Source organism: Crocodylus siamensis, chromosome 7 (genome assembly GCF_052110815.1).
Source record: "Crocodylus siamensis isolate JL-2025a chromosome 7, ASM5211081v1, whole genome shotgun sequence".
Lineage (NCBI taxonomy): Eukaryota > Metazoa > Chordata > Crocodylia > Crocodylidae > Crocodylus > Crocodylus siamensis.
The window spans coordinates 23,340,593-23,356,036 of NC_143401.1; the positions used below are offsets into that span (position 1 = coordinate 23,340,593).

The window sequence follows — 15,444 nt, forward strand, 5'->3', positions numbered from 1 at the left end:
ACGATCCATCTGCCGGCCTGACCTGTTGACTTGGGAGGTCTGCTGGCTGCCCAGTGATCAGATCTGAGAAATCATGGAGGGATTACTGAGGCTCATCTGGCCCTCTGACTGCTACCCCACACTACTCATCCATGTGGGCACTAATGATACTGTCACGGATGACCCTGGGCAGATCAAAAGTGACTACAGGGCTATAGGGATAAGGGTGAAGTGGACAGGGTCTCAGGTGGTATTCTCCTCAATCCTTCCAGTCAAGGAGAAGAACCCAGGTAGGAGCAGATGCATCCTGCAGATCAATGCTTGGCTATGCAGATGTTGTCACCAGCAGGACTCTGGCTTTTTCAAGCACAGGATGTTTGTTCCATGAAGAAGCTAGAAAGAGATGTGATCCACCTGACAAAAAGAGAGAACAGCATCTTTGCAGACAGGATCACTGTCTATAAGGAAGGCTTTAAATTAGTTTCATTGGGGGATGGAGACCAAAGCCCTGAGGTAAGTGACATAGAAGAAGCACATGCAGGAGGAAGCAAAAGGGGAGGCCTTCTCATTCTTGCTGAGCAAGTAGGGAAATTGGCTAGTTACCTCAGGTGTCTAGGTAATGTACATGAATGCATGAAGCCTGGGAAACAAGCAGGAAACACTGGAAGTCTTTACACAGTCATGGAACTATGACATGACTGAAATAGCTGAGACTTGGTAAAATAGCTCACATGATTGCAGCACTGTCATGGATGGCTCTAAACTGTTCAGGAATGACAGGCAGGCAAGAAGAGGAGGAGGAATTGCACTTTATGTAAAAGAGCTGTATAATTGCTCAGAGTTCCAGTACGAAACTGGAGACAGGCCTGTTGAAAGTCTCTGGATTTGGGTCAGAGGGGAAAGCAACAAGGGTGATCTCATGACGGATGTGTGCCATAGACCAGCATTTCTCAACCTGTGGGCTACGACCCAAAAGTGGGTTGCAAGAACGTATGAAAGGGTCGCAACATATCCACCCTGCTGCCCTATACACTGGGGGACTGGAGTCTGGGGGCAGTGGGTCGGGAATGAGAGGCACTGGGTCAGGACTGGCCATCGATGTTTACAAATGGGTCCTGGTACAAAAAAGGTTAAGAGCCACTGCTACAGACCACCAGATCGGGAGGATGAGGGGGATGAGACTTTCCTCAAACAGCTAGTGGAAGTTTCCTGATCACAGGCCCTGGTTCTCATGGGGGACTTCAGTCACCCTGACTTCTGCTGGGAGGGCAATACAGCAGTACGCAGGCAATCCAGGAAGTTTTTGGAGAGTGTTGGGGATAACTTCCTGGTGCAAGTCTTAGAGAGGCCAACTAGAGGACACGCTCTTCTTGACCTGCTGCTCACAAACAGGGAAAAATTGCTGGGGATGTAGAAATGACTGAGTTTAGGATCCTGAGGAAAGGAAAGAAGGAGAACAGCAGAGAAGAACAGTAAGGATCCTGAACTTCAGAAAAGCAGAGTCTGACTCTCTCAGGGAACCTATGGGCAGGATCCCCTGGGACACCAATGCGAAGGGGAAAGGAGTTCAGGAGAGCTGGTTGTATTTTAAATAAACCTTACTGAGGGTGCAGGAATGAACCACCCCAATGCACAGAAAGTCTGCCAAGTGTGACAGAAGACCAGCTTGGCTTAGCAGGAAACTCTTTGGTGAACTAAAATGCAAAAAGGAAGATTACAAGAAGTGAGAACTTGGACAAACAACTCGGGAGGAGCATCAGAGTATTGCTCAGGCATGCGAGGATTGAATCAGGAAGGGCAAAGCATAACTGGAGTTGCAGCTAGCAAAGGATGTAAAGGATAACAAGAGAGATTTCTACAAGTATGTCAGCACAAAGAGGAGATCAGGGAAAGTGTTGAATGGGGGAGGCAACCTAGTGACAGATGACAGAGAAAAGGAAGAAGTACGCAAGATCATTTTTTACCTCGGTCTTCACAGGCAAGGTCAGCTCCTAGACCACTGCACTTGGCAGCACAATTGGAGAAGAAGGTAAGCAGTCAACAGTGACAAAAGAACAGGTTAGGGACTATTTAGAAAAGTCAGATGTGTACAAGTCCATGGGGCCAGATGCAATGCACATGAGGGTGCTGAGGGATCTGACCAATGTGATTATCTGTGAAAACTCATAGCAACTGGGAGAGATCCTGGATAACTGGAAAAATGCAAACATAGTGCCCATCTTTAAGAAAGGGAACAAGGAGGATACAGAGAACTACAGACAGCCTTACATCAGTCCCATGAAAAATCATGGAGCAGGTCCTCAAGGAATTCTTTTCTAAGCACTTGGAGGAGAAGGTAGCGATTAGGAACAGTCAGCATGGATTTACCAAGGGCACGTCATGCCTGACCAACCTGATTGCCTTCTATGACGAGATGACTAGTTCTGTAGATGCAGAGAGAACAGAGGATGTGATATACCTTAACTTTAGCAAAGCTTTTGATACAGTCTCCTGCAACATTCTTGCAAGCGAGCTAAGGAAGTATGGATTGGATGAATAGACTGTAAGATGGACAGAAAACTGGCCGGATTATCAGGCTCAAAGGTAGTAATCAGTGACTCAGTGTCTGGTTGGCAGCTGGTATCAAGTGAAGTGCCACAGGTGTCAGTCCTGGGGCCAGTTTTGTCCAATATCTTCATCAACAATCTGGAAGATGCAATGCAGTACACCCTCAGCAAGTTTGCAGATGACATCAAGTTAGGGGCTGTTGTAGATATGCTGGAGGGTAGGGCTAGGATTCAGAATGACCTACACAAATTGGAGGATTGGACCAAAAGAAATGTCATGAAGTTCAAGAAGACAAGTGCAAGGTCCTGCACGTAGGACAGGACAATCCCAATCCCATGCACTGGCTTGTGGACTGACTGGCTAAGCAGCAGCTCTGCAGAAAAGGACCTGGGGTTACAGCAAACAACAAACTGAATGTGAACCAATAGTGTGCCCCTGTTGTGAAGAAGGGTAATGGCATACTTAGCTGCAAACTGAGGGAAGTGATTTTTCCCCTGTATTCGACACTGGTGAGGGCATCTGGAGTATTGTGTCCAGTTTTGAGCCCCCCACTACAGAAAGGATGTGGACAAATTGGAAAGAATGCAGCAGAGGGCAACAAAAATGGTAAGGGGGCTGAGGCACACAACTTAATGAAAAGAGGTTGAGGAAACTGGGCTTATTTAGTCTGGAGAAGACGAAACTAATGGGGGATTTAATAACAGCCTTTCACTATCTGAAGGGTGGTTCCAAAGAAGATGGAGCTAAACTGTTTTCAGTGGTGGCAGATAACAGAACAAGGAGCAAGGGTCTCGAGTTGCAACCAGGGAAGTTTAAGTTAGATATTAGAGTGAACTTTCTCACCAGAAGGGTTATAAAGCATTGAAACAGGTTACGCAGAGAGGTGGTGGAATCTCCATCCTTGGAGGTTTTTAATACCTGGCCAGACAAAGCATTGGCTGGAATGATCCTGGGATGGTCCTGCTTTGAGCAGGGATTTGGACTAGAAGACCTCATGAACTAGAACCCTAATTTTCTATGATTCTATGATTTTAGGGTGATAATATTGATTAAGTATTAAAAGCAGCTAACAGAGACACTGTTCTAAGAAAAAATATACTGCAGCTCTGCTTATTGCATTTAGGGCTACTTAATTACTTGGGTGAGAAAGATCTCCAAGGTCTTGTCCTGCTAAAGGGACTGGTGAGTTTGCTGCACCTTAGCATTATCACCATTTCGCCCTGGTCTCCAAAACATTCAGATGCCAGTTGCACAGTCATGTGGGAAGGAAACAGCTACTTTCAGTAACAACTCAGCTCCTGTATGACTAATGCAATGAGCAATATTCATTCCGCGTTTAGTTTATTCGCAATTCCCTCCTAGGAAATATTTATTTTTCCCTACTCTTCCCCTCCTCAATAATACCCATTCTTTCACTTGCTGTCTCTGAAATGACATTGAAAATATGGCAGGCATGTAAAGCCACCTTACATTTTATATGTATTTGCTCTGAATACCCTTTAGATAATCCAATGCTTTTCTAGCTCTTCAGCCCAGATATAAACTCCAGGTTCTACTCCTTAATGATAAGGATCTCATTCATTACAATGTATGGAGAAAGGCAGAAAGATTACTGATGCTATTTAACAGGCGGTCAGGCTTCTCACATTAAGACAAAAGCATCCAGCAAAAATTACAAAGCAATTTTCACAGATACGAGTTAAAGGGAACTGTCCTTCCCACAGCAGCAGCAAAATAGCTAGGCAGCTCTGCCAGTCAGAGAGGACTCATTAAAGATTCTACACGCAACATGACTGGTTGTGTTCCACTTCTGCAATACTGATATTAGCCATATGGAAAGGAAATTTTTCTTCAGGGAATCCTACTGAAGTCAACAGGTCAAATTTAGAGGCAGTATATGGTATCATGTATGTTAGGCCTGTCTAGACTCAGCTCCTTTAGACTCACTTACCCCAAGCATAAGGAGATAAAATAAGTATACTTGGCCCACCAAGAAACAGCAGGAAGGTAAAAGATAGTTTACATTTAATAATAGGATGATTCCTCATCTCTTTTTGTTATGTTCTTTTCTTTTGGGAAAGTCACAGTCAAATGACAGCTGATGTGTAAGGAGGCTGGATATGGAAATGAGCTGAAGCTAAAGAGTGACAGACAGGCCCGTCCCTAGGGAGGCTAATCGGGGTGACTACCCTGGGCCCCGCGGAGCCAGGCTGGCTTCACATCTGGCCGCTCGCTATTCCCCCGCTCCCCACTGCACCCATGCCCCGCACAGGCTGATTTGCCCTGGGGTGCTCACCCTGCTATGGTCATCTCTGGTGACTGAGAAAGCAAGGGGCTAGAAGAAAGTGTAAATTACATCAGTTTGTGCTCGACTTGTTTGCTTCATTCTCTTTTCTTGTATAATTATGGGGGATGGGGATTTCCACCATGAGAAAAAAAAATAACTCTGAGGAAATGATTGGCAGTGGGAACACTGAGACATGAACCACAGCAGATTCTCTGTGGGAGCAAACCATCTGGGAAGAGTTTGAATGTCAGCTTTTCTCAGTGAGCCAGAGGGGAGAGAATGTACTGACTAGGTGTAATCAGGAGCATTCTTCCTTTGAGTTTCCACAAGGGATCCCAGGATTTGCAGGCTTTGCTTGCTGATCAACCCTCCATGTAGGATGCTGTTTTCCAGAAAAACCCAACTTTTCATTTCACTGTAGGAACCGGGCTATAATCTCTTTACTCATCTGATTACACAAGTGATTCTGTGCACTACTCCTGGGGTAAGATACAAGTCAGCATGAGGAAACATATTGTAATCTTGTTCTGAATGACAGGAGTGCACACCTCAGTTTGGTGCCAGGCTGTTTCTTTTTCAGGTCATTAAGCACCTGCCCCAGAGGCATACCATTTTCACTCCTATATAAGATTCATTGCCTGATTTATTTCTGAGCTGGGCAGAGTCTTGGGTCCAAGCCTGATCCTAGTGAAGCTAGTCTGGAGCTTCCTTCTGATTAAATGGATAAAGCATTGGATATGGAGCCTAGGTGTGTGTCTGGTGACATGGAGCGCCAATGCTGGTAAAACTTCCAGTTTTCAGGATATAAAATAAGTACAAAGACAGACCCCAACTGTAGTAGAGGAAAAGATAGGGCCAAAGTCTCTGTGCTAGTACTGGTAGGCCCACACAGAGGTGAATCCTATTCCTTTAGGGGTACTAGGATGAAAGCAGCTGTCATCTTCCTCTGAGCCCTGTGGGCTTGGGGAAGAAAGGAATTCAGAAGGAACTCTCTTTTTCTCTCTATACTGCAGCTGTACTGGAGGATAGGAGGGCATTGGCACTGTGTCTATATTTTAAAAGAGCTTGTGGGGCAAGCTAAGGAATTACAGGTCAGTAAACCTTACATTTGTTCCTAGCAAATTGGTAGAACAATAATTAATGCCTAATATGAAAATGCCTAAATGATTATGATAGGATTTACTTACCACACTTCCTGCAAGTGAAAATTATATCTTACTAATCTCTTAGAAAGTTGACAATGTATCAATAAACTTGTGGAAAAAGTGGTTGACATTTATACTTCCAAAATGATTCTGACAATGTCTATCACAAAAGGCTAATAAAGAAACAAGTCATCATAGGGTGAGGGGCAAACTGGCCAAGAAAGAAAAAACAAACAGGAGGACTAAATCAATTGTCCCAAGACTTTATTTTCAGAGAGTTCAAACTTTCCAGAGGTGTCTCAAGTCTATATAAAACCTCAATTTTAGTTACTCAAGCTTTTGAAAACTAGGAAAAGAGAGGAGATAATGGAAACATAGTCGTGAGAAAACTAGAAAATGCAGAATTACATTACATACCAGCCCCATAATGCAATCTTAATTCTACCTGCCCCAGAGATTACAATAGCTACCAGCAGTGACTCAGTATGGAGGGAGCTGGGCAGAGGGTACAACAGAGTACAGGGGCTAACATGGAGTGTGTAGAATATGTTTTAAGGGACAGATAAAGTGACTTCACATTAAAAGGGGGCTTGAGCTGCAAAGTTCAGATCTGAAGCCAGATGTCCCCGCACTCATGAATATCCAGACCCGGGTTTCAGTCCAGACCTACTCTTAAACACACATTTCCAAGTAGCGTATGTTTCCGTTAGAAAACAGCTGGTAAAACCAATGGCTCAGGAATGCAGCCCAAACCCCAGTCAAGGCTGACTGCAAGTACACTTGCGGTTCTGGCAAACATTGCACACAACTAGTCTTAGCCACAACGTCCTACTAATTTCATCTTTCCTCTTCCTAGCTTCCCCTCCTGTACAACAAGATGCAAGTGTGCTGTTCCCTTCCTCCTCTGAATTGCTGTGCATTGAAAAACAGCCGCTATGTTTCATGTCAAAGAGACAATATTTCAGTGACTGGGAGAAGTGATACCTGAATACCTGCATATTTCAAAGTACCTTAGAATCCTTATTATAACAACATGCAAGTGTCCCAGAAATGTCAATCCCAAGTAGCAAAACATTATGAGCAAGACCCCCAAAATCAGATTAACATAAAAATATGGTTCTCCATATTTGCCTTCTGGCTTTTGGTCACTTTTGGGACATATTTCAAGCTGTTCTCTACAACCAGGAGGAAACTGATTTCTTTAAAAGGAAAGCTAAGATGCTTCTATATTCACATGACCCCAGAACTGTGGCCTTATGAAAAAGATGTCAAAAGAGTTGCCACAAAATCATGAGAGATGACATCCTGGTTTGAAGGCACATCGATACATTGCACAGAGGTGATACATCAGTATATTCAATATATTGTGATATCATCATATTGTATAATGTAACATACATACCCTTTCACCAAACCAGAATCAGATTGATTTTCTGTCACACTAATTGGCCTGGAATGGGTCTAAAATGTTACCGGATCAGAACAGTAGGATTTTCACCCACCTCTCCCTACTATAAATGACATCCAAATGTGGGATGACAGAATCTGCCCCCCAGTGTTACTGTAGGCTTTGCCTCTGTGTGTTCTGATGTTCCCTCCTCTCTGTGCATCTTGTGTAAGCTAAAAAAAACATACCGTAGTCCTTTGCAGGCACTGATGCTGGCCACTGAGTCGCTGTAACCCTGAACATGCCCATGATAAAAGCAGTGATCCTGCACCAGAGAAAACAGAAGTTAAGTCAATCTGCAATATACTGGGTACATCTGCACATGCACATTTACTGCGCAGTAACTAAAATTACTGCACAATACAGGCATGCATCAACATGCGCATGCCTGTACTGTGCAGTAAATATGGTGACTTATGCCGACTTGAGCATAAAGTTGATATCTATATCATGCAGGTATCAAATCTATGCCCGATTAATTACTGTGCAGTAATGCATACGTAGATGCCTTACTGCGCAGCAACGCTCTGTGTGTGGACTCCACACACAGCATTAATGCACTTTAACACCTGCATGTGTAGATACTGGCCTAGTCCTACTTATTGCGCAGTAGCTTACTGCACAATTTAAGCTGACATGAATGCACATTTATACATGCCCACTGTGGATAATCCAGGGGAGCAAAAAATTCACTAAGAGCAAAATTCTGTTTCACCTTATGGAATAGGACTGTCTCAGCTTGAGACAAGCTAAAGCACAGGAGTGATTCTATTGTCCCCTTTGGGTGTATAAATTCAATCATTATAACTATAGGATTGCCCTCTGGAGACATGCAGATGTCTCCCTATTCTTATAATGAGGGCAAGGGAGAAAGGTAGGGAACAAAAAACATTCATGGATAGCAAACTCTCCCCACAGTGTGTCAGGCTGGGTATAAAAGGCCACCTAGGGGCGGCATGGATAGTGTGCAGAATAAGGAAGGTTGAGGGGGCAGAGCTTGCCTGGAGACAGAAGAGATATTCACCAGAAGAAGCTGAGCGGACAAGTAAAGGCTATCTGAGAAGAGCAGTGGTAAAGCACCAGAACTGGGTGAGCTGAGGGGGGGAAAGCCATACAGGGGACAGCAGGGCTGACCTCTCACCTGGGATGAGAGAGAAGGCCTGTCTGGGGATATGAGGATCCTACAGAGGAGTAGGAATGAGGGTGAAGGGTCAGGCAGGCACAGCAAGGGAGGCTCCAAAAGCAAGCTGAGCTAAAGGCCATCCAGGGACACAGCAGCATCCTACAGATGTCTTGCAAGGATATCTCTCAGAGCAGAATGGCCAGTTCAGGTGCTCTGAAAAGAAGCCAGGCTGGGATGGCACAGGGTAGGTGAAATCAAGGTTTCTTTCTAACCATTGCTGCACAGGGAAGTTAGGATCAAGGTTTTGCTGGGAGCTAGAGAAGTTTTGTGAGGTGGGACAATGAAACGTTGTGGAGGCAGGAGTCCCTGCATACAACTCCACACTAGGCACCTGCAGAGTTGCTGACAGAGAAAAAACAACTCATGTAACTGTGCTCCCTGTGACCATGCTGCATCCTGCGTAGCTTCCCACAAAGGGAGACAGAATGGCCCAGAATGGAAATCACGGTAGTGCCCTCCCCACAAAACTCAGCTGTCTTTGAGGGGTAGCCTGAGCCTGTGCTGGCCTGTCTCCCTATTACCCTGGTCACAGGGAACCAATTCACGCTCTGACCATGAAGCAAAACCAACTGCTGAGAAGTCAGAGTGGGTGTCAGGAAAGTGGGGACTGTTCCTGGGTCTTTCGCTGTGACCATGGGATCTCTGAGCCTCAGTCTCCATAGATGAAAGATGGGATGATAACCTGTCTGACTTTCCTTTCTGGGATGGTGCAAGGCTTTGTTTTGTACCCAAAAGGAAGATGCCAGAGAAAGGCAAAGCAGTGCTGTGCCCCAGATCAGCCAGGAGTCAACTGGGTTCAATGCAGAAGTTGCTGAGGGAAGTTTTCTTAAGACAGTGCTGTGCAGGAGGTCACGCTGGATCATAAGGGTCCCTTCTGGTCTTATGGTCTATCACAGAGGCAGTCAACCAGGGGTACATGTATCCCCAGGGGTACTTGGTAAGGCCCTAGGGGGTACATGGGGTCAAACAGGGGCGAAGCACTGCCACCCACCACCCCACACCGCCACTGCCCAGGAGCAGGGCCGGGGAGGGGGCAAAGCAGCAGCACCCCTCTGCAAGCCACACAGGCACCACCTGGCTGGCCAGATGCAGGAGAAAGCTTGCAACCCCTCCCCATTCCACTTTTGGCCATGAGCCCCTCCCATCCCCCTCTGCATTTGGCCACTGGGGGTACACTTATTTTAAAAAGCTGAAAACCCCTGGTCTATTGCAAGGCTGATCAACTTCTTGGTGGCAGGGAGCCATATGGCACCTTGGCAGCAGACTGCCCAGCCACAAGCAACAAGGCCTCCCTTGTGTGCAGTGTGGGCAGCCCATCCCCACGCCTGCCATGTGGGCAGCACAGGTAACCCAGCTCCCACTTACCACATGGACATCCCAGGCCCTTTCCCAGCTGCAGGCAGAGCACAGACAGCATGACTCCTCCCTTAAGCTTGAGCAACCTAGCTCCTTTCAAGGCCACCTACACGATGCAAGCAGCCTAACCCTCTCCCACTGTGCAGGCAGTCTGCACATGGCTGGAGAAAGGATGATGGAGATGAAGGTGAGTGTCTTTTTTCTCAATCATGTCATGAATAACTCCATTTACCTTGAGAGCTGCTCTGTTCACAGAACCCTCACCTGTCTTCCAGAGCTATGGGAAAGGGGACACGGACACAAGGACATGGATATGGGCATTCTCAGCTCCAGTCCTGACCTACATCTCAGTATCTCAGGCACCAATCATTCTTAAAAAAAAAGCCTTTTACTTTGCTTGTGGAAAATACTGGAAGACACACTACAAGCTCTAGAGATCTGGCCTAAGACATCCTCAGCTTCAGCATAACCTTCAGCTCTCCCGTCATGCACAAGCCACCTTGCATCAACTAGCATAGTGATGGGATCCATACCTGGGTGTCTGGCTTCTCAGTGACTTCTGTACCATTTTCTAAATAATAGGTTTCAGTGTAGTGTTCCCCAAGCAGTCCCCTGTAAAAAAGGAATGGATGACAGTGTAAATCTCTAGCTGAACAGTATACTCCAGAGAGAAAACCAGATGGTGTGAGAAGACCCTGCAATCCAGCCAAATCCTGCTGATTTGGCAGCCCTGACACTGAAGCTTATTACACTATTTTTATAAGCAAGGTATCATGATTAGTACCACATCACTGCAGGCACTCCTACTGGAAAATCCCCACACCACAAGTTTGCCATAAGTTGGAATGTGACCTTTTCTTCTGTGGAGCTTACAAAGAAGAAGCTATTATTGCCACAGAACAGGAACTGCTTTTTATGTTCTGTCTGATAGATAGTTGGTAAGCAAGTAACCTGAGTCAGTGTTTGGTGAGGATTCACGATCATACAGCCACCTCCATTTACTGCTAAAGGGGCTACAAGAAGACAAGTTCCTCTAAATGGAACAGTAGGGAACTCAGCAACAGGTGGGCAGAGCTAACTTCTCCAAACAAAACCCTGGAGGAGAAGCAATCAGAAACAGATTCATGAATCACAAATTATTCTTCCCCTGCCATCAGTCTGCAGATTTGTACATGACATGTATTTCCCTACTTATGAGTTCTCTGCCATAAAGTTACAGTGGAAGGAGACTGAACTTCCCCCTTTCCGTTAACAATGGGAATGGGCATCAGGATGTGAACAGGGATCAGGGATGAGTAGCTAAGAGCTGAGTTCCAGGAGAAGCAGTAATGCTGCTGTGGAAATGGTAATAAACTCTGAATCAGAGATCAGAGACACCATCATAGAGTCATAGAATCAATGAGTCAGAAGGGACCTAGACAGATCATCGATCCGACCCCCTGCCATGAGCAGGAAGGAGCACTGGGGGGTGGCAGGGGTCATAAGATCCCAGCCAGGTGCCTATCCAGTCTCCTCTTGAAGATCTCCAGGGAAGGTGAGAGCACCACCTCTCTGGGAAACCTATTCCAGGCTCTGGCCACCCTTACCATGAAGTACTTCTTCCTAATATCTAACCTAAACCTATCCTCCCTCAGCTTGTGGCCATTGTTCCTGGTGACTCCAAGGGGGGCCCTGGTGAACAGACTTTCCCCGAGTCCCTGCTGCTGGCCCCTGATAAGGTTGTAAGCAGCCACAAGATCCCCCCTCAGTCTCCTCTTGAGATTCAGGTCCCTCAGCCTCTTCTCATAGGGCTGGCCACGGAGGCCCTCAACCATACGAGTGGCCTCCTGTGGACCCTCTCCAGGTTCTCCATGTCCTTCTTGTCTTCTTGAAGTGCAGTGCCCAGAACTGGACACAGGACTCCAGCTGCGGCCTGACCAGCGCTGCACAGAGGGGGAGCAAGACCTCTCTGGACCTGTTAGTGATGGCCCTGTTGATGCATGACGGTGAGGTTGGCTCTGCCTATTGCTTCGTCGCATTGGCGACTCGTATTCATCCTGGAGTCAATTGTGACTTCAAGATCCCTCTCTGCCTCTGTGCTGCTGAGAGGGGCAGCCCCTAACCTATAACCATAATGCTGGTTCCCTCTCCCCAGGTGCAGCACCCTGTGATAGGCACAAAACACAAATACAGACAGACAAGGGGATTGGGTGTGAGGCTAAATTAGGCTGAGGTCAGGTTTGGGTTCTGAAATTTCATGAGGTATCTCTGAACCAGAATAAGCTCCTTTTTGTTTTGGATCTGGACCCAAGCCATTAGGAAGGCAAGTTTCAATTCAAGGATCAAAGAGTTCAACTAGAGGTCCCAGATACTCTACTGTTCTAGCCCCTTAAACTCCGTAAAGTTTCACTTCTGAACTAAACAATGTGGCTTAGAAAAGAAGCCAGACTTAAAACTAGGCTAAAAATGATTTAATTAGGAAACTCTCCAAGCCATACTCACACCACTATACACTTACTTATTCTTTTTCAGATGAAGAACATAATCCTTCCCTTCGGCTCGGATGCCATAGAAAATATGGTCAGGATATGTACTCTGCAGGAAGTAGAACAAGACAATCCTGTGATCATTAGACCAATGAAATGTAACATGGATAGGGGCATATTCAATTCCACCTGCTAGGTATCTAAGTGGACTTAAGATACCTAAATGTAATTCTGTTCCACCATGTTCAAGTCATGAAAATACATTAATCCATTTACTTTTGTAACATGCTTAACATTTTACCATTAAGAATGAATCACAAAAAGCAGCAAGGAAGAGGAAACCCTGTCCATCTTTTGCATGAACCATTTTTCAGGGACTAGAGAAGGGAGAAAAAGAATCACACTTTAGCGCCTCATGCACCTAATAGGTAGCCAAGGTTTTCTATCCTCCATGAGATGTAAACTTGCCTGAGATGCTCAGGGCATATCCACACCGCAGTCAGAGGTGTAGGAACATTTATGGTAGCTTTAATCTAGCAAACCTGAGTAACAACAGTAGTGAAGATACAATGGCACAGATTTCAGTCCAATACTTTGAAGACCATCATCAGGCAGTAGGGCTTACAGTATCTTAGGGGTGAGAGGATATGTGTCAAAGGGTTAAAGTGAGAACTAGGAATCATGACTCTTTTGCATTATTTCTCTCCTCTTACCAATGACTTGTTGTCTGACACTGAGAAAGCCACTACAGCTCAGTGCCTCGGTTTCCACATGTGTAAAATGAGTACAATGCCCCCTACACGAAGCAAAATGTTCAGCTGCTTTTGTGAAATACTTTGAGAGCTTCAGCAGAGCAATATCATATGCTTGTAGACCTCTCTCTGGGACCAATAGCAGTCAGATAGGCAAAAGGCTCATGAAAGAATCACTGCCAAAGGCTCTTGCCTGCTCTTCCTGGATGGAAGCCACAGTTTCTGGAAGTGGGGAAATAAACTCCCCAGGCCCTATGTTACCAGGAGACAGGGTAAACAGCCCTCAGTTCTCTGGGGTTTGCTCTCATTGAGGAAAGTTGATCTCTTCAGTTCGAGTGATACTATTAATTACTATATTAAAGTATGAAGTCTCACCAAAGAAAACAATGTGGAGCTGAAATTAGACTGAAACTGTAAAGTCTCTCAGGGCATCTATATAGATGCTACAGGGTGAAGGGGGGGCATTTTAATTAGAGAGGCTCTGATTGCCACTCTAATTAAAGCTCCCACAGCATCCCATGCTTCAAACTTGCAGCAGGGACACTTTAATTAAAACTGGTTCAATGCGCTTTAAAGTGCCCCTGCTGCCATGTTAAAAAGCAGGAATACTGAATACACGGGATGCAGAGGCTGCTGGTTAGCATGCTCCAGCAGACTCGCAGCAAATCTAGGAGGTCTAGTCGGAGCAGAGGTCTGTCACGTGAATAGGTATCATTTATGCCACAGAGATCCAACTGGGACAGTGAGAGATTTTCCTTGTGAGTCAACTGCTCTAAATTTCACAGTTTTGTGTTTTTAATTTGAGGTCATTCTGGGAATGAAAAATCCATTTCCAGATAAAAAAAAACTGCCCTTTTGCCTTCTGAGTCTCCCAGTGGCCACCTGAGTGGCCTCTGGCTGCAGCCCTTGGAACTCCAAAGGTCTTCAGAAAGTGTTTCTCTTACACACCGTCACCTGAACAAACACTCTGGCTAAGCAGGAGATGCAAGAAACTGTCTACGGAACTTGATGATGAATTTTTCAGAGATGAACAGCATCCCCATACAAGATTATGGTCTCTTTTAGTGTCTGCCAACAAAATGAATCTTTGTTATTGTTGGCAACTTTTCCAAGCCAGTAAACAATCCTTGAGAAATGCAGATCTGCAGAAAAGCCACAGAAGTCACTTGAGGCAGACCAGGGTAGCAAGTCAGACAGAAAAAGAGGAGTAATTGTTTGGTGGAGGAATTGTGAAAAATGCAGAGCAGCTGAAAAGACCCAATAAAGCTACCCTAAGCACCTCTTCCTTTATTCACAATGGGCTTTTCTAGTTTCAGAACAGAGGTGGGGTGGGGTGACTCAGTTTGACTCAGTCAAACTCCCAGTGACTCTATGGCAGTGATTAGAGTTGAGACACAATCCCAGGACTTGTCCTGAGGTTAGAAAAAAGAAATTCTGCCCAGAGAGCAAACTGAAAAAGGAGAGGTTCATCTCCAGGGGCTGGAATCTCCTGTTTCCCGTATGCAAATTAGCAGGGACCCCACAGATGCCTCCATCAGGGTGAGTGCAGGGAGAACCAGATTGAAACAGCTATAAAGAGATTCAGTGATTTGGGGAAACACAGTGAGCTCCACTCTGCCCTAGTGCATATTGGGGTGCATATTGGATGCAGTGATTCATTTCTCTACCTGCTGTGAAAGGGTGTGTAGAGCTCCATAGAACACAAGGGCCTACTGCGCCTAGAGCCAGTACACCCAGAGCCAAAGTGAGAGAGTTTATGCCAACCAGCTAACTGCACTTGCTTCTCTACTGACACCCCATTGTTACTCATTACCATGACCCTGTTTGCTCTAAGGGATTTCTCTGATATTGCTCTACACTGTACCCTATTCTAAACCTGCCCCTTATAACCAATAAAGTTCTCCTCTGTACCTAGCATGGGAGCCTTATTGGGAGAGGGTACAAATTATGCTTTGGGGTCCCCTTGGTCCAGCTGACTAAGGGAAACCACTATTTGTGCTTCAGAGTGAGGGAAGCACCCAAAGTTCTTGCAGTGGGTCAAGTACCCTCATGGACCAGTCCAGACCCTGGGTGGTGGCAACGTTACCCCCAAGCTTGCGGGTGTGCTACATTAAGGGGGTCAGCTGGATGTGAGGTGCCCCCAGGGAGGCACTCGGAGCCTGGAAAGTGATCAGGTGCAGGAAGTGGGTGGCTCAATGCAGGAGCACCCCCTACTGGCCCGCCACACACTAAACTCATGTATGTAGGCCATACATATGCTACACCAATCCATCATCTCTCTCG

At 45.9% G+C, this 15,444-nt stretch overlaps 1 protein-coding gene across 3 annotated transcripts in view; it reads right to left on the reverse strand.

Annotated features, from left to right (window-relative positions):
• ADAM8 (ADAM metallopeptidase domain 8) overlaps positions 1 to 15,444 on the reverse strand; it is a 66,430-nt gene that overhangs the window by 40,556 nt on the left and 10,430 nt on the right. For all 3 annotated transcript variants that reach the window (XM_090057737.1, XM_090057735.1, XM_090057734.1), the window contains exons 3-5: positions 12,442 to 12,518; positions 10,478 to 10,556; positions 7,594 to 7,670 (exon numbers count right to left, since the gene is read on the reverse strand). In XM_090057737.1, coding sequence (XP_089913863.1) covers positions 7,594 to 7,670; positions 10,478 to 10,556; positions 12,442 to 12,518 — 233 coding nt within the window. The remainder of the gene's footprint in view (positions 1 to 7,593; positions 7,671 to 10,477; positions 10,557 to 12,441; positions 12,519 to 15,444) is intronic.